Source organism: Phocoena phocoena, chromosome 6 (assembly GCF_963924675.1).
Source record: "Phocoena phocoena chromosome 6, mPhoPho1.1, whole genome shotgun sequence".
NCBI classification, from domain to species: Eukaryota; Metazoa; Chordata; class Mammalia; order Artiodactyla; family Phocoenidae; genus Phocoena; species Phocoena phocoena.
Genome location: NC_089224.1, coordinates 28,201,713 through 28,228,478, shown reverse-complemented (window position 1 = coordinate 28,228,478; position 26,766 = coordinate 28,201,713). Strand labels below are relative to the sequence as shown.

The 26,766-nt window shown below is 41.7% G+C and overlaps 1 protein-coding gene and 1 non-coding gene across 2 annotated transcripts in view; both read right to left on the bottom strand.

Annotated features, from left to right (window-relative positions):
* Window positions 1-3,397: 3,397 nt before the first annotated feature.
* HSD17B3 (hydroxysteroid 17-beta dehydrogenase 3) overlaps window positions 3,398-26,766 on the bottom strand; it is a 37,639-nt gene continuing 14,270 nt past the window's right edge. Inside the window, exons 3-11 of the mRNA XM_065878836.1 lie at window positions 20,375-20,450; window positions 17,988-18,095; window positions 16,906-16,973; window positions 15,404-15,439; window positions 12,478-12,512; window positions 11,315-11,396; window positions 10,621-10,686; window positions 7,303-7,452; window positions 3,398-3,667 (exon numbers count right to left, since the gene is read on the bottom strand). Coding sequence (XP_065734908.1) covers window positions 3,557-3,667; window positions 7,303-7,452; window positions 10,621-10,686; window positions 11,315-11,396; window positions 12,478-12,512; window positions 15,404-15,439; window positions 16,906-16,973; window positions 17,988-18,095; window positions 20,375-20,450 — 732 coding nt within the window. The 3' untranslated portion in view covers window positions 3,398-3,556. The remainder of the gene's footprint in view (window positions 3,668-7,302; window positions 7,453-10,620; window positions 10,687-11,314; window positions 11,397-12,477; window positions 12,513-15,403; window positions 15,440-16,905; window positions 16,974-17,987; window positions 18,096-20,374; window positions 20,451-26,766) is intronic.
* LOC136125277 (U6 spliceosomal RNA) lies at window positions 21,642-21,743 on the bottom strand. Its single transcript, XR_010656039.1, has one exon. It is a non-coding gene; the product is annotated as a U6 spliceosomal RNA (small nuclear RNA).

Sequence of the window (26,766 nt, the reverse complement as noted above, 5' to 3'; positions counted from 1 at the left end):
AAACAAACCTTCCCACTGTGCCCTTTCTGACGCACAGAATCTGTAAGCACGAGAAAATTGTTGTCATTTTATGCTACTAAGTTGGGCATCACTTATTACACAGCAATAATAACTGGTACAGCAAGCAAGCACGATTGTCTCACGTTTAAGTAGATTAGCCTTTAATGTCTGTAAAATACCCTTCACTTTGCTGATATCGTAAATTCCACAATGAGATACTTACTCTTTGGGCTTAAAGTTTTAACCCTTTTGAAACACAGAGTGAAGTGGAGTAAGAAAGAAGCCCAATGTCCCAATCCAGGTGCTACCAACTATTAATGGTACAACTTGGACAAATCACCTAATATGTGGGGCTTATGTTGCATCCCTTTTCTCCAGATCCAGCCTCTACCCTTCGCCCTCCCCACCCCAAACTTGGTATCTCAGGAGATTAACCTTATGATTTACATCAGTGAGCTTCCAGTTGGATGTGACCAATGGGAGGCACCAGCCGGAGGCCCAGAAGACAGCAGGAGAATGAAGTTTGGGTATCATTCCAGTAAAGGTAAAACAACCCTGTTTTTCCACTCAACCCTCTCTCTACTCTCAAGTAATTCTGATCACCAACTGTGCAGGGAGATTTTCCCACAGCACGCAATTCTTGGACACCCACTGGATGTCCTACAATTCAACTCAATTCTGACACTATCTCCCTGAAGATAGCATCAGATCCCATAGGTTAAGGGCTCAGTCTCTCAAGACTGCACCCACTTCATATGTCAATTGCAAGTCCAGGCTGTTATCTGGGCTTCTGACCAACTGGCTGTAAATAAGAAGTTCCCACAACCCCTCCTCAGGTTTGATCATTTGCTAGAATTGGTCACAGAACTGAGGAAACCTGTTTACTTCCTAGATTTCCAGTTTATGTATAAAGGAATACAACTCAGGAACAGCCAGAGGAAAGAGCTGCATAGGTTAAAGTATGTGGGAAGGGGTGTAGAGCTTCCATGCCCTCCGTGGGCACAACACCTTCCCAGCACCTCCACATGTTCACTAACCCGGAAGTTCTCTAAATCCCATAGTTATAGTTCATATTTTATGGAGGCTTCATGATAGGTATGATTGATTAAATCATTGGCCATTGGTGATTGAACTCAATCTCCACCCTTCTTTCCTCCCCAAAGGTTGAAGAGTGGGGCTAAAAGTTCCAAACTCTAATCACATGATTGGTTCCCCTGGCAACCAACTTTAGGGGCTTTCTAAAAGCCACCTCATTAACTTAAACTCAAGTGCAGTTGAAAGGTCACCTCATTATGAATAACAATTGACACATTTGTTGCTCTTATCACTTAGGAAATTCCAAAGAATGGGAATGAAAATGAAATATATATTTCATTTCATGAGAAATATATATTTCTCATTCTAAACCACAGTATCGCAATTTCCCTCTGCCTCTCTATAGAGTGGCCACCGCCTGGCAGCATCTCTCAGCCAAAGGTTGCAGTTCCTCTGAGGCAGTGCTTCTTACACAGTTCCCTTTCTCTCTCTCTCTCTCTCTCTCTCTCTCTCCTAGTATTTGGTCCTTTCCCAGCCCCTTCAGGCCTTGGGGTAGAAAAGCGCCCCTCTATCACTAGCTCTGATGACTTACCTACACCCTTCCCACACATTTGCAAGTAATCCCTCAGATTGCTCAAACATGCCTTTCGTTTCCTCTTGGGATACTGACTGATAAGGAGTTTTTGATTCTTCATCGTAAAATGGAAATTCCACCCATCCAGGCTGCTTCAGAGATCGAGCAAAATAATCAATGTGACAGACTATGTCAGGTCCAGGCTCAGTTACGTCCAGTCACAAAAAACAAAAACAAAACAGAAGCACACTGAGTATTTCAGACAGAGGGAATTTAAGAGAGGGAACTGGTAACACCAAAGTTGAAAGGCTGAAAGAGCAAAAAAGAGGATACTAAGTAACCCAGATATCAGTAACTGCAGGGCTGGTGGAACAAAAAGGAGGAGGTGGTGCTTCTGGGAACTGGATGCTTAGAGGGGGACCCCTGCATGGTAATGCTCAGATACCTAAAGAGGGCTTTGTGGGGCTGGTGCTCAGATCCTTACAGGCTGCCTCGTGATTGGTGCTGAGTCTGGCTAAAGCTGTTCTCTCTGCAGAGTGATGGCAACAGAAGTACAAACACGAAGAAATTTCCCTAGCCCCTTCTACCTCCTTTTACTCTCCCAAATTTGCCTCCCCTAGGCAGAAGCCAACCCAAAGCCAGCTGGTGTGAGTGTCTTAGGACTCGAGTTTGAAGCTTCCCCAGACCATCACCATAGATCAGAGCATAAAAGGTGGAGCTTAGGACTGAAAGACACCAGGTTAATAATCAGCACATAAAGGCGTCCTGTATTATAGTTGTTATTGTTACCCATAACTGAGAAAATATAAGTAGATATCTATACTTTAAAATGGACAAATTTTCCCAGTTTTTTTCTCAGAGAAGGTCTAATAAGAGCTAGGACCTTATAGTCCACTTTCTAAGCTTACCAAGGTTTTAAATGTTCTATCCTCTGCTTTCCTCCAGAACATAAAAATGTACCATAAATTCCAACCAAATATCCCAGAATCCTTTTAAAACTAGAGCAGCAGCGCATAATCTTTGCTCACACCATAAATGCAGATGACCTTCTCAGAAAAGATAAGTGCCACCAAGCATTGGCAGTGCCTAGAACATGACGATGTCTTGGGGAAGCACTCTTGACCAATGTCAGACAACGCAGGGTCACCAGCTGGCATGATCCTCCCCCAACTCCCTCAAGAGTTGAAGGATAGTAGTTCCCTAACACACCACCTCATATGCATTAACAATTAAAGCCCTCAGTCCAGCAAGCCAAGGGCTGGAGGCCTGTAAAAACTCATTTCTACAGATACCAACTCCTGTATTAGAGCAATGTTTTTTTAAACTACTTTTAGCAACATATTTTCTGTTTTTATTTTTATAGACACAGTCTTCCATAGAACCCCAAATAAAATTGAAATAGAAAAATCTGGTGCTGCATTAGCTGAAATGAGGGGTCCCCAGAAACTCTCCTGATGTAGCTGTTGCCCCCACCCCTTCTCCTAGACAGTTTCCTGGGTCTCTGAGGAAGCCAGTTTGAGAACCAGTGAGTGCCCGAGGACTACAGCAGTCTTGATAAAGTTTAGTGATTTCAGACATTCTTTAATATAGCTATAAAAGTAGATTACTAGGTATAATTGTTCCCAATATTCAAAGAATCAGAGGCTTTCTTCTCACCACATTATAATCCCATACAGAAAATTTTCCAGTTTTACCTATAGACACCCTCACCTTCTCTAACTATTAAAACCCCATTGCACAACACATGTTTTTACATCACAGCTCTCCCAAAGATCTCCAGACTTGAGTAAAATTGCAAAACAAAGTTGAATTTTAAGTACTGGATCTGTGACATGGGCCCTCCAGCTTCAGGGAGGTGACAGGTACTGGTCTGTTCCTGGGTCCTCTGTAGCCAGTGCAGAACTTGGTGAAGAAAGCAATGCTGGGTGGCACATCAGCCCACCAGGACTATGTGATGTTGGCATTCTGCTTGAGGTAGTCCATGTAGCGAGTCAGGAGCATCTTCTGAAACACACTGCTGTAGAAGGCCCATGATGGGATCAGGCTCAGAATGCTTGCCTTTAATAGACAAAAACGTAAGTGTCTGGGAGAAAAGAAGAGCAAGGAAGTTGCAAGAAAACATCTCAATTTATATTCATCATCTTTAAAAATGTATATCTGATGACTGAAGTTAAGTCCCAAATCTTTTAAGTAGTTGTTAAGATAAATATAGTTAACACTGTTGTATGTTATATATGAAAGTTGTTAAGAGAGTAAATCCTACGAGGTCTTATCAAATGAAAAAAATTTTTTTATTTCCTTAATTTTGTATCCATATGAGATGATGCATGTTCACTGAACTTACTTTGGTAATCATTTCATGTAAGTCAAATCATTTTGATGTACACCTTAAACTTATAGAATGCTGTATGCCAATTATATCTCAATAAAACTGGAAGAAAAAAATTCTTTTAAAGAGTTAATGAATGGAAATGAGTCATAGCAAGGTGTAAATTATTATCATGGAGTATTTGCTTTGAAAAGGGGGGGAAGCCTCAAGTTGAGGCACAAATGCCTACTGCTTTTCAGGCAAGAGGCACAGGCCTTGGAAGATTCTTGCCCTCAAATTACTCTGTGTCCAGGCCCCCAGAAGTAATCATTTTGTCCACAGTGTGATCCGGTTAATCCAACATTCCTCAATTTACCTACAAAACAACAGAAGTTCAACTAGAGGAAAACTTGAGCCTTGTAGGCAGCTTGAACCTTCAGATTTTTGCAGTCCTCTGAGGTATCCCAAAGCAGGAGACTAAAGGTGGTTCCTGGGAACCAGAGTAGAGCTCTTCTTCCACTGTCCAAGTCTATGAATCAATGCAACATCTTCTTCAAGAACTTCATTTTTCTCCCAGACAGAGCTTTTTTTATTTCGCAGCAAAATCAAGCCCTTCCATTAGCTTTGTGTTGAACCAAATGGTTTGGCTTACTGAAGTCAGCCATAAATAAAATAAACTGAAATCCCAGGTCCCCAGAAAATGTTCTAAAAGGCCCCCTCTCCCATCCCCATCTTTATCTACCTTCTTCCAACCTGGAGACACCATGTAGAAGGAAACAGAAAAGGTTTGGCATCAGGCAAAAATGGACTTAAACCCTTGCATCACTTTTACCAGCCAGGTGGTCTTGGGCCATCTGATCCATCTGAGCTTCATCTGATCTGATCCAGCTCTGAGCTTTGGTTTCCTCAGTGTAAAAGGGGAGCCAAATGTCCTGTCTCACAAGATGTTTAGGAGAATTAAATGAGGTAACTATGAAGCCCCAAGTTCCACACGGATTCTTAGGTAGAGGCTCCAGTCCCCCCTCAACTGCTGCCCAAAAACTCCTTGAGGGTAGAGAGCATCCTGTCTTTGCCTCACCTCTTTGAAATGGAAGACTTGCTTGTTTACTGGTTGATTCCACTTGATTATCCATAACTTTAGATTCAATGATCTTTCTAAACCCTGGCAAATTCAAAATTGGTTTTAATGGTTTTAATGATTGATGTGTTTTCCTTTGTTTTCTCTTTTGCTTCACCAGGCACAAAGACTTTTTCCTACTGTTTTTGGCATCTGTTTACCAGTAGAGATTAGAATTTGTTACATAAGAAATCAAAGAGAAAAGTAAAAAAAAAAAAAAAAAAAAATTCAACTTTTGACATCTAGAATTGGATTACAGTATGTATGTAGCAAGACAATTGTCTTGCAAGCCATGCTATTGTCTCCAGAAAACATTTTCTAAATGCTAATGGATTCCATTTAAAACATCAATATCCTGGAGAACTAAAAGTATAGAGTTCCGCTAAGAGGAGAGGAGGATGTCTTATCCACTGGAACTACCTAAATCCCTCTGAGATGAACAGGATGTGACCCTGGGAAAGCATACAAAAAGCCTGTACTTTTTCTGCCCTGGAGATGGTGGGAGGTAGAAGAGAGAAAGAGGAAGACGTGGCCAGATGTGTGTCCTCTGATATGTGTGTCCTCTGAGCTTATGCTGGAGGGCTGGGGGCCTGGGGTGAAGGATAGGAAAGTGTGATAAATAAGGAATGGTAGCAAAGGAGGGTTTATTGCCTCCACTCTTCTGGAGTGCAGCCACAGAATATTATCTCAGCGTGGCGAGGTAAGTGCTGAGACTTGCTTTTCCAGCATCCCTCAGGTTCAAATTGGTGCTGATGCAGAGTAGAGAGCCAGAGGGCCTCTGTGAACCAAAGCTGCAGATGGACAGCTGGCCTCTGGCTGGATGAGGGAGGTAGCAGAGATTCAGGCATGTTCAGCCATCAGTAGCTGGGGAATGCATTGGCCTAGCCAAAAGGACAGAAGGAGTTATCCCCACACCCCCCACAGACATAAACCAGCAAGGTGAGCAACCATCAGATAGATTAGGGACACCAGCCACACACACTTAAGGACCAGCAGGAATTCATAGGGACTCTTTCCCCAGTGTCATTTTAGTGAGAGAGGCCAGAAGAAGGGACACTCAGGCAAGACCGAACATTTTTCTCTAAATAATGGACAGCCTATTTCCTAAATGGACAGTTTAGATTATCAGATCAAACTAAGTTTAGACTCATTAGACATTCCACTAATTTGTTTTCGTGCCATGCAGCAAGTAGCGGTCTGAAGAAAAACCAGATCAGCAATACGCAAAGTAAAGATCTTATATTCTTTCTGCTTGTCCACTTTGCACTGTGTTCAAATGGTGATCCTGCACATGGTTGACATTCTACAGTAAAAGCAGCAAGTAATCAGCTAAGACAATTCCGTATCTCTTGCCGGAGTCTCGGTACGGAGTCCCAGGAGACAGCTGAATGCTTTGGGAGGATTTAGTGCACTGACCCACGAATCTCTCTAGCATCAGAGAGAGAAAGAAAGAAAGAAAGAGGCCTAATTCCCATGGTAGAAAAACATATGAGGCAGAGGAGAAAGTTGACATGTGAAGGGAAAGTAAAGATCTGTCTAAAATTCTTCGGTGATGATGGAAACAGAACTACCCTGACACTGTTTCTTTGTTTTCAGTTTTAGTGTGAAACTCAAGTCTACCTTTGTTTCATGTTTGTGTTTTTTCCTAAAAGCAGCCCAGGGATGATAAGAACTCCTCGTGCCACATACTTCAGACTTTATTTCCATGTTTGATGAAGTCCGTGGTGTACAGGAACCAGCTTGTACTTTCTCACGAGAGCCAATTGTGAGCTCCCCTCCTGAATTCATGTGCGGTGACAACACACTGGTAACTTAACATCAGTCATGCAAATCAGCAAATGCTACAAATCAAGGTGTTTTGTTTTATTTTTGGTTTTTTCCTGGATAGTTAAACATTTACCGGCACAGTGGGCCAAGGACATCGACAGCCCCTACAGGGAAGCACCCTGTGTTTTGGCCGGACCTTCACAAAGCTCTGGGAGCCGCCTTACTTTCTGAGGGCAGAGGTGAGGCGGCCAAGGGTGAGATTTGCCAACTTCAGAGTTATCTATAGGCTGGGCACCCAGCGCTTCAGCTTCTCCTTCCCCTTGCTAGATACACCTTTTCCCAGGCTGGATTACCCTCAGCAGCACACCTCTGGCATCACTATCCTTGCGTGACAGAGAACGGCTGAAAGCTCCAACAGCAAGGAAGAGCTGGCTAAGCCCTGCTAGGGCCCCCTGCTTGTCTGTCCTCCCTTGCTTCAAGAAAGGAGAAGTTATCAATTACCAAGATTTCATGGGCGAGGCAGCCACAGGTTTCGTCTCCAATCGTGACATAATTCAGTGATTCTTTAACAAACTCTTCAGCAGTCTTGGTTATCATGTTTGTATTTAGATACTTTGTCATCGGGGTTGAAACAGCATACGGGGTGAGCACCTACAATGGGAAATAAAGACCGTAACACAGGAGCAATCTGCCCAGCCCTGAGAAACTAATACCCATTTTACCATCCCTTCATGTTCCAACTCTGTTCTCCCCCTAAAAAGTCTCAGGATACTATATGATAATAGAACAGTTAAAGGTATAGAACGAGCACAGAGCTGGGAATCAGAAAGGTCAGTTTCTGGCTTAACGTGGCAACTAACTCAAGATGAGGCCTTAGCCACACAACACCAAGTGGTTCAAATGCACACAGGGTGAATGAGGAGCTCTGTCTTACAGCACGTTTCCCCAACTTAGAAAGTGAAAATGCAGGACACCCAGTTATATTTGAAGACAAACAATGGGAAAATATTTCAGTTTAATTATATCCCAAGTATTGCATGGGACACACTTATTCTCAAAAGATTATTTGTTATCTGAAATTCAAATTTAACTGGATGTCCTGTGTTTTATCTGGCAACCCTATCACAGAAATTTATTTCTAACACGTATAACCAAATTGGAGCACTTTCAAGTATTTTAGATTCCCACTTTCACACTTCGGTTAGGAGCCAGGAGTGGCACATACCTCATAATCTTTCCTGTCATGGTAAGACAAATAAACAACAGCACACTGTACCCTGAAAACCCAATACCATGTTTCCACTGGTGGTCTCACCACCTTGTGGCCTGGCATGAGGTTTCATAATGGGGTTTCTTACTTTATTCCCAGACACAGAGACCTTGGCATCTTTAGGGAAAAAAAAAAAAATCCATGCTTGTTTTCTTTTTCTTCACGTCACCTTTGAAATTTTTGTCACATCACATTTTTTTCCTCATCATACTTGAAATTACATTGTTTCATAATTTAATCCAATGTATGTCAGTCAATTCAATTCAATTGGTTCTCATGGAAATGAATGCAGTTATTAATTTGCATAACACTTTTCTTCCAAAGAGCTCAAAGTGTATTCTTAGAAAAATATAAGAAGCTTGTGTTTTCAAACCCAGTTTTCAGATAGGGAAATAATAAAAAGTGATTCCATTCTTACAGTGAGTTTTGGTTGACAAAACACCTTTATGCATAAAACAAGGGCTCAATAAATATTTGGTTAAATTTGTATACTTATCTATTCATTAGATCTTCACAGTAACCCAGAGAAGCAGCTATTATAAACCCCTTTTTACAGATGGGGAAACAAACTCACAGAGTTTAAGCAGGCTGTCCAAAACACTCAGTTGATGGAAGCACTGGGATTTGAAAATCAAACCCAAGAGTACAGTACATACTTCCTCAGGAATTTTACAAATATTTATTGAGCACCAATTACATGCGTGTTTGGAGAGACTAGCTGGTTTTCAGAATGTCACAGCGTCTCTTCCAGGACTTGGAGCAGCTCTGAGGCTTCTGCATGAGGCAAGGGGCTCCCTCCCCTTTCCTCACCTCCTCCCACATCTTCTGCCCCACAGAACCCACTAACTTAGCAGCTACAGCATCTCTGGCCCACAATTATCAAGATCGAGATGATGCTAAGACCTGACACTCAACACTTATATTTAGTGCTGTTCACCAAATATTTTTAGTTCTTCTTTCTTCCAGACACATGACAGAATTGCACTTCCTGGGTCCCTATGGTTGGGTGGGACCATGTGACCAGATCTGACCAATGAGTATGAGCAAAAGTGACATGCGGCCTTTTTTGGGGGGCTCCGTTAGGTCTTTGTTGCTGTGCACAGGCTTCCTCTAGTTGCAGCGAACGGGGGCTACTCTTCACTGCAGTGCACGGGCTTCTCATTGCGGTGGCTTCTCTTTGTTGTGGAGCACGGGCTCTAGGTGCGTGGGCTTCAGTAGTTGCAGCATGCAGGCTTCAGTAGTTGTGGCTCGCAGGCTCTAAAGTGCAGGCTCAGTAGTTATCAGAGCCCTTAATTATCAAAGCAAGTCTCTTGAACTCCTACCACTTTTTCTTTGACATATCAACTGACAATATCCAAGATGGCGGCTGCCCCATCAGCCCAGGTCCCTGCATCACTACAGTGAGCTAATCCCCTCTGACAGTTCACAGTGAATGTGTAGCATGAATGAGAAATAAATCTTTGTGGTTTTAAGCCAATGAGATTTTAGGCATTACTTTTTACTGCAGAAAACTTAGCATCTATAAGGTAGAGCTCTTGCAAAAGGAATCCGTCCTCAGCTGGAAGTTGGAGAATGGATAGAAGGGAAGAATCTCTTTTAGGTGAGACTTTAGTTCAGCAGGGCAGAGAATGGGACTGTAGTCTAGTGACAAGTCTGTTACAACCACTCACTACAACTGGGAAGATGATGTTATTTACAAAGCTTCTAGTATTAACTCATATCTGCCTGTTGAATAAGCTTCATCCTATAGCTGGTTAATTTATACTGAGATACTCTCACCTGGGTATTTTAATTGAAAATCAGTATGTGCACCAGTAATTTTAAAAATATAACTGAGTGTGCCTTTTTCATTCCTAATAGTATGTCATCGAACTTCTTCCCAGTTAACCAAAAACTTCTGTAAACTGTTTATTCCAGGTTCCAGAAACCACTTAATTGTGTTGCTGAAGGAAGCATGTCATATTGCTCAGCCTACAGACAGCAGTGACAACCCAGCTTTGTTTACAGTCAGGACAAGGTCAACTCCATGACCACTCTGTCATTGTAGGGGAGATGCAGAGCAGAGCACCTCTTCCTCAAGTGCTCAAGAACCAGGGTGTGGAGATCTCTATGTTCCATCACAGATGAACAGCCCCCAAGCGAAGCACCCTCTCCCCTCTTCCAACATTAACCAAGTGCCCAGTTTTCTTTTGTTCCTTCTCCACAGTTCCTCCCACATGAGCCTGTCTCCTCTATCTAGGTCGGAGAGTAGAGGATGCTTAGACAAGAACCTATTTCTGTCCTGACGCAGCATTGGGTAGAAAGTGTTTCTGAGCACTCACTCATCCCACCCCATTTCCTTCTCCAGCACCCAGGGCACGGTGAGGGCAGCAGCAGGCAGAACCACGGTGGCTCCACTGCCACCTCTATGGTCACAGGAATTCACATGGTGTCATCCAGACCCCTTCTCCTGGTCACACATGCACAGCCTGTCCTGCAGGAAGCAGTGGCACAGGCTCCATGGGGATCCAGAGTTCCCATTCCCAAGGACTCAGAACTGTTGACCTCACCTGGATAATGATTCCTTTCTCTTTATATTCTGCTTGCAGTGCCTTGGAAAATGTGCACACAAAAGCCTGGAGCAAGAAGGAGAAACACCTAAGGACTTGATTCTCTGTCAGAGCCAATTCACTCAGATTTCAAAGGACACCACAGGGAGCTTATCTTCTTCACCTTAAAATGCAGCAGTTCATCTTGATGGGAGTTAGAACTTCATTTCTTGGTCTGGGAAGAGCTCCCGCAATGAGAAGGAACATAAGTTTTGTAATAAGTACATACCTAGGGCCGCTGCATATAGATACCCTACCCGGGGGAAGCTCTGCCTTGTCTAGAGCACCCACAGTTCCAAAGATTTATGGCTAGGGCAAGAGGACACCTAATGAGGCCTCTGGGATGGAGGGAAACTACAATGTTACTTGCTGGCCAGAGGAGCGCAGGGCTCCCAGGCAAGGAAGTGAGTGGGAGCCGGAATTCCATGGGGGCTGCGCTTGCCCAGCTGTGCTGCTGCGAGTCTTCATCAGCCCAGGGGCAGCATCTTTTTCTAATTTGCACCCAGATACTGGCTGACTCGCTCCTCCCTGTACCTAGAAGAGTATCTCTAGGCAAATCAGTCCATCGCCTTGCCAGATGATCCAAAGGAAAATGCTAAATGGGAAAAACAAAAGGAAGAAGGAGAAGGAGGCTTGGACTACATCTGTCACTCACCTTGGAAGCCGAATACGTAGAGTACAGAGGCCAGGGAAAGAGGGCCGCCCCGGAAGATATGTTCAAGATGAGACCTTTCCGCCTAAAGGGCAAGAAACAAAGTTTCAGTTGTTTGCTGCCTGATTACACCTTGAGAAGGAAGAAAATAAAGGGGCTCATGCGAACGCTGGGAAACTTCCATCCTCTCTAGGTTTCCACGTGTGCTAAGTGTTCTGCCTCCAAGAACCGTGAGTGGAACTTCACCTCAGTCATGAGCTACACCACACCATGACGTCACTCGGCAGTCAGTTGACTTCAAGAGCTTGTTACTGGACACAGGGGCTCTGCTACAGCAAAGCTCCACCACCGAAATGCAGAGAACCAACTCAGCTCAGACAAGACTCAAGGGGGAAGTGATCCTTCTCTCTCAAATGTGACCACGTGAGCTCAAGGTCCCTTCTGACTCATAAAGATGACCCACAACGGGACAGATGTCATACGCAGAATCCTGCCTTGGGTGGAATTTGACAGTCCATCATCTGCTCACACAGGCACTCCTACACAGGTCTCTGGGGTTCTTACTTACCCTTTTGAAATTCAATATCCTTAATCCTTCCCAACTAGATGGATTCAAACCAGAAAAATCAAGAAACTGCAAATTGGAATACAAGGCCAAGCCCCTTCTTTCTCTAGGTAAGATAAAACTATTGACCATTTGCTTTTAGTGAATACCACCTGAGAAAAACCAGCTCCCAAATGGGCATTGTAATAGGGTGATTTAAAACATGGAATAAATAGAGACACTGATGGGGTGGTGGTTTTTACCCCAAAACCGGAGTATTCATTCTGACAAGAGCTGAAATGCATAATAACAAAGAGATGGTCTTGGTCTCAGGCCAACTTCTGAAGTTTCTTTTATACTCACTGTGAGTTAATTTTTTTAACACAATGTCTGCTGAAACTGCTGTTCTCTTCCTCCCTCCAGTATATGCTACATTTGACCTGCAAATATGCTTATCTGCTTGCAAAGCTGGCCTGGTCCAACCATAATCTCCATGTCCTTTCATCATAGTTTTATCATTTGTTAAAGCAGCAGCGGATGAACCCTATCCCCCTGGTCCTTAAGTCAGCTGAGTGCCGTGCCAGGCCAGGCAGACCATGGCTTTTCCAAGGAAAGACCTTACCTTGATTCCATGTGTTTCAGAATCAGCTGCGTCATCTATAAGAGAAGGGCAAAGTTAAGCCCTGACAAAGGAACTATGTAGCAATGTGCCGTGGGGACTTAGGAAGTAGGTGCTGGAGGAAACTGGAGAAACAGGTTCATCTTCTCAGATGGCCTTGAAAATCTGCTGACACTCATTGGAGGTAATTCTGACAACACTAGAGTCTGGCTGGAACCCATAAAAGGCAACTTAGAAAAATGGCAAACGGTTCAGAGGCCTCTGGTTTCTCCTTCATAAAACTGAAGTCTTCCTGGAAAATGAAGGGAGTGAAAAACTATGGAAATTGGCTTATGTCTGTGGGACCAACACTGAGGCTCCACAGATACCCTTCATTCTGGGAGAGAGGCAAAAGTAGTTTGGCCATTACAAAACTCACACAGGAGTTAGAATTAGGGGACTGTCAGGAAACCTAACAAGTGTCCATGAGTGTCTCACATACAAGGTATGAGACGGAGAAGGACGTCTCTTCAATTCAACAGCAGCCTCACTGGCGGCCTGCAGGTGGCCTGTGAAGTAGCTCCCTAGACACCACATGTCTGCTGGTCTGTTGGAATTACAACAGCGTTGAAAAATCCCTTCCCCACCCCAACCTACTGTCCCTGGAAGAAGTCTTCCCTGCCAGTTCTGGAGCTTAAATATTTCATTAAGAAAGCTTTTCATGTCATAATTTTAAGGCACCCATTTTAAGAATTAAGAAAGAGGCAAACCCATGGACTAAAATGTTCTTGAAAGTACAATTGAGTGGAATCAGGCCCTGTCTTGGGAGCAGGTTTGAGACAGAGAGCATCCAAACAGACAGGGAGAGGCTGAGAAATAGAGGACACTGGGGACCAGAAGACAAGTTTGCCTAATTTTTCATGCTGTCTGGGGCCCTGCATTTCCTAGGGAGGCCCCTAAGCTCATCCCTGGGAGCCTCCAAATAATGTTTTCACTGCTCTGGAGAAGAGGCAGGGGTGGGAGTGGTGAGGGCTTCCTAGACTGGACTGCCTTCTGAAACCCTGGATTTTGAGGGAGGTGAGAGAAGCATGAGGAGTAGATCATGTCAACACCCTTTCCTTGCTTCTCCCAACTTCATTAAGGATATAGTTGGAGCATTGTTGAACAGCATTTCTCAGTCTCCCAAAAGCCTGACTGGGTGAATGATCCCAACTGGAGATACAACACTGGACTTTGTGGGTCCCTGTCTCAAAGGTTCCAGTATTTAGTCTCTTATCCCACGTTCCCTTTGCCCTCAAACTCATTCTCCCATCTCTGCGCTTGATAGAGAACTCTAGTGTTTCCAGATGGTTCCCTTGGAATAATGAAATGATACTAGTCATGCTTCCAACCAGCGTGGCCAATTTGGGCATTGCATACTTAGAAGCTAAACTTCAATTTGTTTTCTTTGTTACTTAAGGAAGTTAGTGTCTACCAAGATATAAAATAATTTTTTTGAAAATCAAAGCATTTCTCTGCTAAAAGAGTCAGAGGGTTGTCAAATACATTTGGGAAACCCTGTGATCAAATGAACCAAGACCGAAAGATCAACGTATCCATTAATGTGAAAGATTTTAGTGGTAAGGCTGCAGACAACAGTGGAACATATAAAACCTTCAATTACATCAGCTGGGGATTTTAAAAAGCCATTGATTGCTCAGCATAAAAAGAATGTATGTACCAATAAAAACTGAGCAGGAAACTATAAAATACCAGTATACTTACAAAAACAAAAAACAAAAAAAACAACCAATGGTGAAAATAATTTTTGTCAGCTCAACTCTAGCCACATGAAAAACATTTTTTTTTTGGTCTGTTCAGCATCCATCCCCTCTTTTTATGTTGATAGGAACCTATTTTCCTCTGGGAAACCAGTTCTCCCCGCCAGTCCATGCTGTGAAGACGAGATAGCCCCCCGCTGCTCCCCAATAAGGGTCCCAGTTCCATGAAATCAGTCATACCTGAGTCATTGCTGAAGTTCCATTGGACCATCCAGAGTGATTATGAGGGCTGCCAGGCACAGCTGTGAACTTTGTGTACCGAGCAAGGTGCCCAGCTGTGGGGGTGAGTGTGCGCTGAAAGCCCAGGGTTCACTCACAAGCCATTTAGAGGGCTCTCATCATTCAGAGAGAAGGGAAATATTGTGTCCACACAAAAGCATCATCTACTCACCAAGCATGGGGCTATGTCCACTCTTAAGCAGCACCTTTCCCCAAATTGTCTGCACAGACAATTTGTCTCCGTTTTTCTTATTCACACAAAGACACAGCATAGGATAGCTTTGTGGTACTCATGCCTATAAATGCGTATGCAGTTAATTCTAATAAAAGGACCTGAGTGCTGAATGGCACCTGACACATCAATTAGTTCAATACTCTTTTAATAGCAGATGAAGAATCTGAAGTTCAAAGGGGCTAAATAGCAGGCCCAATGCTGTCCAGTAACTGATCTGGAATCAGAATACATATGAACTTGAACTTCACTTCAACAAATAGTTTTTGAACAACAAGAGTCTATAAAATCCAAACCACACCCTCTGTCCTTTTTCCACACCAAGTGAGCTTTCTTCTATTTACAAAGACTCAAATCACAAGAAGATACTATTTTTTTTTAAGTTGCTTTGGAATCCTGAATAAGTTTCATCACTGTCAGGCCTAATATGTTCTGACATAGGACAAAACTGAATGCAGAAAAAGGATTCAGATGCTAGGAAGAGTGAATCCACTGTATTTTCTTGATGAAAACAGACAAGACAATTAAAAGGTTACTACGTGGTCTCTCATTTCAATTTTAAAGTACAGTTCAATTTTAAAGAATTCTGCATCTACAGGGAAGGGGCCAATTCTCCTGAGTTGCCAAATCCAACAGCAACTACATTTTAATGCACTGAGCACATACATTGACCACATACCTTCACTACCGAGGTGATGTTGCAGTGGATGAGGCTCTGTAATAAATAACCACAATCATGAATCAGCCAGATCATTTGAGAAATTCTCTTGAGAAGTATTCAGTGCTAAACAACCATGAAGCGGGCAAAAGTGTGTGTCTGAGTGGTTGCCTCAGCCTGCAAATTAGGCTCCTAGTTGATATTCAGAATGCACTAGAACAGGGAAACATCTGACATCCACACTGTGATTCTGTAAGAATGTGATCTTGAATAGAAGTCAATTAAGAGTTTCGGGCTTCCCTGGTGGCGCAGTGGTTGAGAGTCCGCTTGCCGATGCAGGGGACACGGGTTCGTGCCCCGGTCCGGGAAGATCCCACATGCCGCGGAGCGGCTGGGCCCGTGAGCCATGGCCGCTGAGCCTGCTGTCCGGAGCCTGTGCTCCGCAACGGGAGAGGCCACAACAGTGAGAGGCCCGCGTACCGCCAAAAAAAAAAAAAAAAAAGACAAAAGTTTCCTTGAAAATTTCGGCAGGAATACGGAAACAGTTTTTCAAAGGGAGATGGTTAATTTCCAGCTGAAGGAAGGGAGGTTAGTATATGTGATCTAGAAGACAATAGCATAGACATTAGAAAGGTGAATGGTTGTATAACACAAGGTATACAGGTTCCGGGCTACAGAGGGCAGTTAAAGAAACTGCTAGAATCACCCAAGACAGACAGAGAGGAAAAGAGGGTCAGACACATAGACAAGTACAAATGCAGATGTAAATAAAGAGAAGCAAGAACGGAACCTGCTTAATGGAGAGACACCAACTTGTGCCAGAAACCGGGACCATGGAGTTAGACGTGTGGCCGGTGAGGATGTTCAGCAGGGTCCAAGGAATCTGGCATTATTTGTCCACGCAGTAGACGTGGGGCCTACACAGAACCTTAGGAATACTTGCGGGATCGGGGAATAGAAGCATGCTAGCCTGTTCAGAATTGTTATAACCCACTACTTCAAAGGTCAGGGCCTGAGGAAGTATCGAAATATAGTGTCTTCGAAGACTGTTAAATGCGTAGTAAATTTGCTCATGGCCAGCAAGGGCAGTCATGGGTCCGAGTCAAGCTGGCTGAACTGACAACAACCCCAACCACAGATTCTGTGCGAGGGGCTTCTATCACACTGAAAGTGGAATGAATCTTATTACCTGGGAAGACAAAGAAAGCCATGAATACAAAGTTATGAATTTGTTAGGCCGAATTACCCCCTTAGAAAGCAAAGTGCAGATCCCCGAAAGACTGGCACAGGTAAATTTTGGTGTGTGGAGAAGAGGGAAGTTGTCCTTATCCTAGAGATAGTCATGAACAGCAGTACCCTTGACTGTGTATCAAGTACTCAGGCGAAAAGAAAGGGAGACCTCCAGTCATCCACCTGGAATACAGAATACAATCCCATTACCCCCTCCCGGCCCTGGTGATTACCCAGCCAGGGTGCTCAGGACCACGTGAGAGGAAAACATCCACAGAAGAGTATAGGCCTACCTGGATGTCATCCGGCGTGTTAAGGAAATGACGCGGGAGAAGGTTTGGGAGCATGCCGACATTGTTGACTGACCAAAAGAGGCAAAACAAAAAGATGTCAGAAGAGCCCATGGCAAATGTCAATTGAAAGCCTTAAAAACTGTCATATTCAACCCAGGAATTCTTGGGAAGTTTTCCAAGGAAACATGTACAAAAGATTTATATACAAGGTTGTTCATTGCAACATCATTTGGTAACAGTGAGGAAACTGGAGAGAAAGAAATTGTGGTCCTATAATACAATGCACATAAAATGAATCATGGTGGTGGGATGCAATGGTCGCATTCAAAAGTATGACCGCTCAGAGTTTTAAAAACCTGGGAGAACATTAGCGATGTATGATTTTTTGTAATGTTGCAAAACAGTACATACATTTAAGCCTGATTTTGAAACTATGTGTGTGTGTATTTGGAAGGATATATACCAAGATGCTATCTCAGGCTGTCAGGATTTCAAGAAATGCATAGCTCTTTTACATGCTCATCTGTTCTTTCCAATTTTCCTGCAACATGTTTTACACTTTTATCAGTAAAAATGTAATTATTCTAGAAATCAAAATCTTCTTTCTATGTACAATACAAACACTGTACTGTGATGTGGTTACAAAACAGACTGTCTATAAATTATCTCAGAAAAAAATTGTATCTCATTTCCCAAAAGAGAAAGTCAGTCCTCAGACAACCACACTGACTCACTATTTCATGGGTCAATTGCAGCGATGTTTGTTTGCTAAACTAATTCCTTTAGGCCAGAGTTTCCCTCTTCCTGCCGAATGTCAATACAGTTCAGTGAAAGAAAAATATTTTAATACTAGGAAATATGGTTGGGAAGATTGAAATATGTACATTTGCTCCATTTCAAAGTCATATACAAATTTGTTAATCCAGTAATTCCTCTTGAAGAACTGAACTTTAATATTTGGTTTAATGCTACAGCTTATCGTCATGGGTTAAGCTTAAGCTACTCTTGAATAATCAATTATCACTAAGATAATTGTTTCACTGATTTATTACAACAAGCTTTGCATTTTATAATTTACTTACCTAAAATTCCAATTTCTAAGTCTTTAAGTTTTTCTTTAATATACTCATAGATGTCATCTTTGGTAAAATCTGCTTGTATAATCTTCACACTACTTCCTATCGTCCACTCTGCATTAGAGACAACAATTATTTTTTTAATGAACAGGAGTCCAAATTCCCCTCTTGCCCATGTTCTCCCAATGCTCCTATACTACCTGAACAGACACTTAAGAGCACAAGCCTGTCACCTTAATTAGAAACAAGAAATAGCCTCGGATAAATGCTGGGATGTGTTAAAAGATTTGTGAATGGTTTCTGTGTGATTCTAAGAGTCACTACAGTGACAAGTAAAGACATTATAACAGATTTAATGCAGTGATTCTCAAAGCAAGGTCCACAGACCACAGCATCAGCATCACTGAGAACTTGTTAGAAACACAAAATCTCAGGATCCACCCCAGACCTACTGAACCGGGAAACCCTGGGAGTTGGCCTGGTGATCTGTTTTCACATGTGCTAGGGGTGACTGTGGTACATGTTCAGGTTTCAGACCCCTGGACTAAGGGCTGTAAGAGCAAAGTGCAATGCCTCTGCTCAGTGAGTGTCAGGTCCTTGTCACATACACTCAGAAATCCTTTGTATTTGTCCAATGTCTTAGCATTTATAAAACATTTACATGCACTATATATATATATATATATATATATATATATATATATATATATATATATTTTTTTTTTTTTTTTTTTTTTTTTTTTTCCGGTACTCGGGCCTCTCACTGTTGTGGCCTCTCCCGTTGCGGAGCACAGGCTCTGGACGCGCAGGCTCAGCGGCCATGGCTCACGGGCCCAGCCGCTCCACAGCGTGTGGGATCTTCCCGGACCAGGGCACGAACCCATGTCCCCTGCATCAGCAGGCAGACTCTCAACCACTGTGCCACCAGGGAAGCCCGCACAATATATTTTTTAATCCTCTCAACAACCTTGTAAAGTAGGTATTTTCTCCATTTTTCAGAGGAGAAAATTAAGGCTCAGAGAAGCTTACTAGCTTGACCAAGGGCACCCAAACTCTGCTCCCTCCAAGTTCAATCCTCTTTCCACTGTTTTATGTGATCTTGCCTTGTGCAGGAGCTCTTTCTTAGATATAAAAACAACGGGCATATCTCACCAGATGCTGCCTGCTTAGCTCTGGAATTAGACCCAGTATTTCTGGGGCAAGTGATCTTAAGGCAAAGTTTGGGGGCAGTTCAAAGACGCTACTTATTTTTCAAAAGGACGATAAAAAGTACACTTTAGCACTGTAAGGGAAACACTGAAGAATGTCCTAGTCCTGGGTCAAAGTTATTTCTGATATCCAGACAGAAAACAAAAGCAGAATTCACTGGTTCAAGGGCACTGAGCCTCCTCGTTGTGACTGCTCAACCCCACACCTCCCACAGCCTTCTCTTAGCCCAAATTCTCTCCAGAGAAATAAGGCTCTCCCCCAGACAGCCTGCTATGGTCTTCATGAGTCTTCATAGTTGAAGACTCATTCCTTTGAGTTAAGGAATTTATCAATTACTAAATTAGTAATTACTATTAAAGTGCAAATGCCCAGAAAGGGATATGATGATCATTATTAACTAAGAACATGTCAGAGTGGATCATAATAATAAAGCTTTATAATATAAATGCTGTCTCTTGGGGTTGTATAGTGTACAACTTTCAAAACCATATGTGGCAGCCCTGGATCAAACCTTTTTTTTTTAATCTAACAACTAGCAGTAAGCATTGTCCCTCACCCTACTGCAAGGAGCACAGCATAGACATAGGGAAGTGAAGTCCCAAACACAGATGCTGCTTTTTTGTGTGTGCGTGTGTGTGGTACGCGGGCCTCTCACTGTTGTGGTCTCTCCCATTGCGGAGCACAGGCTCCAGACGCACAGGCTCAGCAGCCATGGCTCACGGGCCCAGCAGCTCCACGGCATGTGGGATCTTCCCAGACCGGGGCACGAACCCGTGTCCCCTGCATCGGCAGGCGGACTCTCAACCACTGTGCCACCAGGGAAGCTGAGATCCTGCTTTTGGTGGGAGTAGCAGAAGCAATCAGACAGCTGAGGCCTCTGGATGAGGGAGTCTGATCCTAGATATGGAGACGCTAGACCAAAGAAGAGAGTAGACCTATTCATGGGGTGAGTCTGCCCCTGCTTCATGCAGCCTGAAGAACCCCTGGTGAACTAAACTGAAGTGAACTAAAGCCACTTATATCCTGCACTTAACTTTGTAAACTGGGGTCCCCTAAGGAGGCTGGTACCGCAGCCTCCAGAGAGCAGACGTAGGGATGCTGACAGATGTCTCTATGGGCAGGACAGGAGCAGAATTGGCTGGTGGGCTCCACAAACATCTCCCTTATTTCTTGGGGTCACTCACCAATCTCCGTAGCAATGGCTTGTAGTTTTTCCGGTGTCCGGCTGATAAGCACGACATTGAGTCCCTGTCTTGCTAACTGAGGGTAGAGATGGGAAAACCAAAAAGGAGATGATAAGCAGACAGGGGAGGCTTGTTACATTAAAGGTGAGTTGGGGCATCACTCAGTTGGTCACAGCGTGATGTGCTTGCTTCTCCTGAGTTTAAATATGCAGAATATGACAAAGGTTTCTGGGTTATGAGTAAAACAGCCACACTGGGCCAGGCTAAATGTGACATAACAGTAATTTATTTGCATGTGTTTATTATGTGCCTGGAACTATGTGCTTTTTTGTACAGATCCACAATCTGAATGCCCTCCTATCTAAACCACCTACGATCAGATGTGTGGTGGAATTCAGAATTTGGAGGATTTTATACTATAATTTATGTAACAGGGTCTAGAGTAGCATCCCATAATAAAAAACAATATTTCTGCAGCGACCTTGTGAGCTGCCTCCTATTCACAAGAACGTTCTTCCTGTGGTTCTCTTCACTTGGGCACGGTCATGGACCTGAGCCCTTTCTTTCCGTTTTCTGGCTCCCAACAGGACAGAATATGGAATAGGAAACTGGAGGGTAAACGGACGCTTCCCTGAGATCAGAAGGAACTCTCTTCAGATTGGACACTGCTCCGACTCATGGGAGCTGAGCGACAGTGCAGAAGTGGTGTGCTTGAACATAGCATAGGAGACAGGTAAACGCAATGTGCTGAGTTATCATGGACAGGCCCAGACTCCTCACACCTAAAAATGCTACAGGTGAGAAAAGATAGAGCTTTGCCTGAAGACAAATGGGAAAACCAATGCTCATTTAAACAGAGACACGTAAAATAGATAGCTAGTGGGAAGCAGCCACATAGCACAGGGAGATCAGCTCAGTGCTTTGTGACCACCTAGAGGGGTGGGATAGGGAGGGTGGGAGGGAGGGAGATGCAAGAGGGAAGAGTTATGGGAACATATGTATATGTATCACTGATTCACTTTGTTATAAAGCAGAAATTAACACACCATTGTAAAGCAATTATACTCCAATAAAGATGTTAAAAAAAGAGACAAAAAAAATTTTTTTAATTAAAATAAAATAAACAGAGACAGACAACATTTGAGTTAGTGACAAAGGGCCCAGTAAACTGAAATCCTTCTCTATGGTTTTAATTAAATGAAACTGTTATATTTTTAAATTGTGGTAAAATACACATGACATAAAATTTACCTATAGGGAATGATTCACAATTACGGAATGTTTCACAATTTGTGTGTCATCCTCACACAGGGCCCATGCTAATCTTCACTGTATCACATCAGTTTTAGTGTATATGTTTCCAAAACAAGCACTATGCCAGCTTTTAACAAGGAGTTCTATTATAGAAAACACATAAGAAGCTGAATTGAAGACTTTACTATATGGTCTCCAATAGCCAATATTCAAACCTATGGTATCAGAATCATTCAGGAAGACGTCAAAAATAAACACCAATTCCCACCAGAACCATCCAATTAAGAATCTCTGGAGCTGAAGCCTCAGCATTTACATCTTTTTCTATTTTGATTTATTAAATTATACTATTAAATGCACAAGTACATTCTCACTGTAAAAGCTGTCACTAAGCCACACCCACGGTTCCATTTCCCCACCACCGCTAGGCTCCCGCTGTCTTTAGTTTGGTATTGATCCTCCTTTCTAACTTTCTCTCTGCATCTACATGCATCTATAAGTACATACAGAAATAGAAGTTTGTTTTGTGGGATTTCTTTCTTTTCACACTTTATAAATGGCATTATAAGCTTGTCTTTTTAACTTAATGATGTGTCTCATCTCTAAGTACTGTATCTATTTCTACATCAGTCCATATGCTGAGCCACATTTTTATTGCTTCATAGTGCTCTATAGTTCACTTTTGGGTGAGCATTTAAGTTGTTTTGAAGTTTTCCTATTACCAATATTGCTACAGTGAAAGCCCTTCAATACTGCTCTTTGTATATACAAGTGAATTAATTCCCAGAGTAGATAGCCAAGGAAAAGTGGAACTGCTGTGTTAAAAGGTACGTGCTTTTTAAATTTTCACAGTATTGGCAAAATATCCTCCCTTAAAACTGTACCATCAAAAATACAGCTTCTACTTCTCCACACTCTGGCCCATATACTATATTAGCAAATTTTTCAACCTAAAAGTCAAGAAATTACATCTCTCTACTGTTTTGCTTTGCACTTTTCCAACTATCAGTGGGACTGATTTTTTTTTATGTTTATATGTGAATTACCTGCATATACCCTTTTTTATTAAACTTTTTGTTGAAGTATAGTTGATTTACAACATTGTGCTAATTTCTGCTGTACAGCAAAGTGATTCAGTTATACATATATAAATTCTTTTTTATATTCTTTTCCATTATGGTTTATCATAGAATATTTTGTTCGTTTGTTTTTTGTTTTTCTCTTTTTGTGGCTGGTTTATTTCACTAAGCATAATGTCCTCAAGGTTCATCCACATTGTAACATGTGTCAGAATTTCCTCCCTTTTCAAGGCTGAATAATACTGCATTGTATGCCTACACCACGTTTTGTTTATTCCTTCATCATCAATGAACTTTTAAGTGCATCTTCTTTTTTAAATTTTCCCAGTATGTTTATTTTTTTTAATTTTTATTGGAGTATAATTGATTTACAATGTTGTGTTCGTTTCTGCTGTACAGCAAGTGAATCAGTTATACATATACATATATCCACTATTTTTTTTAGATTCTTTTTCCATATAGGTCATTACAGAGTATTGACTAGAGTTCCCTGTGCTATACAGTAGGTCGTTATTAGTTACCTATCTTATATATAGTAATGTGTGTATGTCAATCCCAATCTCCCAATTTATCCCTCCCTACCCTCCTTTCTCCCCTGGTAGCCATAAGTCTGTTTTCTAAATCTGTGACTCTATTTCTGTTTTGTAAATAAGTCCATTCATACTTTTTTGGATTCCACATATAACTGATATCATATGATATTTGTCTTTCTCTGTCAGACTTACTTCACTCAGTATGACAATCTCTAGGTCCATCAGTGTTGCTGCAAATGGCACTATTTCGTTCTTTTTTATGGTTGAGTAATATTCCATTGTATATATGCCCATTGACAGAGGAATGGATAAAGAAGACATGGTACATATCATATCATAGAATATTGAATATAGTTCTCTGTACTATACAGCAGGACCTTGTTTATCCATTCTGTATATAAAAGCATACATCTGCTAACCCCAACCTCCCAATCCATCCCTCTCCTAACCCCCTCCCCCTTGGCAACCACGGCTCTGTTCTCTGTGCCCCTGATTCTGTTTCTCTTTCATAAATAAGTTCATTGTGTCATATTTTAGATTCCACATACAAGTGATATCGTATGATATTTGTCGTTTTCTGACTTACTTCACTTAGTATGTTGCAACTCTAGACATACAAGTGATATGCTATGATATTTGTCGTTTTCTGACTTACTTCACTTAGTATGTTGCGACTCTAGACACATCCATGTTGCTGCAAATGGCATTATTTCATTCTTTTTTATGGCTGTGTAGTATTCCATTGTATATATGTACCACACCTTCTTTATCCATTCATATGTTGATGGACATTCAGGTTGTTTCCATGTCTTGGCTATTGTGAATAGTGTTGTTATGAACATAGAGGTACATGTATCTTTCTGAATTATAGTTTTGTCTGGATATAACCAGAATATACCCGTTGCCCAGTCTACTGTTGGGTTGTCATTTTTTTATAAGTTTGTAGGAGCTTTATTTTTACATATACTTGGTATTAATTATTTGCCTACTATATATGCAGTAATTATTTTCTCCTTTGTTTATGGTGTTCTTTCCATACATTACATAATATTAATTTTAATGTTACCAAGTTTGTGAATATTTTCCTTATTTTTTTTTAAAATTTCCTTTATGATTTTCCCTAACTTCAAGGATATAAATACATTTTCCTGTAACACTTGTAGTTTTTTTATTTTTGTTGTTGTTTATTTTTGAGAATAGTGTGAGGTTGAAATCATCTAGCATTATTTTTTTCAAAATGGGTGGCTCATTGTTTTGGCAGCATTTTTCTATTTGTCCATCTTTTCTTGATGTGAAATGTTTATGCCAAATTCTCATATGTACGTGGATCTGTCTCTAATCTATCTGTTCTGTTCCACTGGCCTATTTGTTAACTTCTGTGCCAGTGCCACTTCTGATAATCTTATAATAGGCTTTGATATCTGGTGTCTCATAGAGGAAGTCCCTATGATTTATTATTTTCTTTCAAAATGTTCTTGTGTTACCTTCTTAATTTTCCAAGTAAATGATAAGATTATATTTTTTAACGTTTTATATTGAAATTAGAGATATTTAAGGGAAAAGTTGCATCTTTGCATTAATCAGTTATCCGTAATATGCCATTTATTCAGATCTTATGCATTCTTCTAAAACTTTTAGAAGTTTCTTCATGTAAATCTTGGACATTTCTTGTTAGTTTAAATTAGTTGGGATAACTTAAGCTGCTGTAACAAATAACTCCAAAATTTCAGTGGCTTCACGCAATGAAGTTTGGTTTTTGTCTTGTATAACAGACTCTATTCCACACAGTCCTTCAGGACCCACAGCTGAGAAAGGCATTTCCACCTTCAATACCAGGTTTCTAAGATTGCCCTGGCTGTTGATATCCAGCCAGTGCAAGGATCGGAAGAGGGTAGAGAAGATATATCCCCTCTCTCAGCCACCTTGACCAAGAAATGACACACATCGCTTCTGCCTGATTTCATTGGAAAAATGTCACAAAGCCCCAGCTATATGTAAGGGAATCTGGGAAGTTCCCTGGCTGGATAGCCACTTACTAGCTACAACTTTATACAATGGGAGAATAGGGATCTGGGGGGAAACTTAGCTGTTCCTGCCACCAATGTCCTATGTTTATCTGTTGCCATTGTGAATTAAATGACTATGGATAACTAAATTGGGTCAATTTATATAATGGAATACTATACAATACTGAAAATGAATGAACCAGGTTCTACTCACGTCAGCATGGATGAATTTCAAAAGCACAATATTGATCAGTAAGAAGCAGATTACAGAAGACATATGAATCAATTTATATTAAGTTCAAAACAAATGAGGCAACCAAATGTTGTTGAGGGATACACGCATGTGTAACAACTTTTTTAAAGCAAGGAAATTACTAACACAGCATTCTTAATAGCGCTGACATCTGTGGGAGTGAGGAGGGGAAACACAAAGGCATGACATATGTGCCTATACGACAAACTTCAAGGAAACTGGTGATGCCCTGTTTCTTAAGCTGGGTGATAGGAGACACTGTCCTCATTTTAATTTTTTTTGTAACCACACTTAGATATTATGTACACTCTTGTTTGGTACATCTCTCTCTCTCTCTCTCTCTCTCTCTCTCTCTCTCTCTCTCTCTCACATACACACACACACACACACACATGTGCACACAACCATGACATACTACAATGAATTTAGGATACTCAAAGCCTGGTTCAGAAAGTACAGGGTTGAAGTGAAGACACGCAGGAACAAAGCAATGAATCCAAGGAAACATAAAAATAGTTAAAAGCTGATGCATTCATTTAAGGGAAGGTGAAAGGGAATAAGCCTAGAGTGCAGCTGGAGTAGTTTAGGGTAATTTAGACATCAGGAAGAAGAATTTCCTTGCTGAAATGGCATAAGACACCATCATATGTTGACAGTAAATGTGTGATAATATTCAAGAATAGAGCAAAGCAGTTGTTTCTTTCTTGGGTTGGGCTAAGCCAAGGGATTTTAATGCAAGGGGCCACACTGTGCCATTACCTGTAACTGACAGGAGTGCTGTCTTGAGAAGCATTCTAACTGCCTTGCCTGTCACACTGGAGCTTGTAGCATCCATACCATCCCAGACGTTGGGGGTGGCACTAGAATTGCCCAGATATGGAGCAATTAAACCAGACAATCTTTAGTCATATATTTTGCTTCTAGCATTCTGTGGGCATTAATAGCCAAGAATGCATGTTTATATATATTAAAGTGACAAAAAGTAAGTTTTATGATGTTTAAATATATATGTATATAAGTATTAAAATTTATAGTAATATAAGATGGGTTAAAATTGGTTCAATCATATAGAGGACCATCTGGCAATGGTATCCAGTATTTAAATGCACATACCCATTGAGCCTGCCATCTTACTGATAGGGATGTATACTTGGATATGTGTAAGTTTATCTTCAAGGGTGTGTCTTGAAACATTATTTGTAACTACAAAAACAAAAAGTAACCCTAGTGCCCATCCCTAAGAGGCCGATAAAAGAGACAGTACATC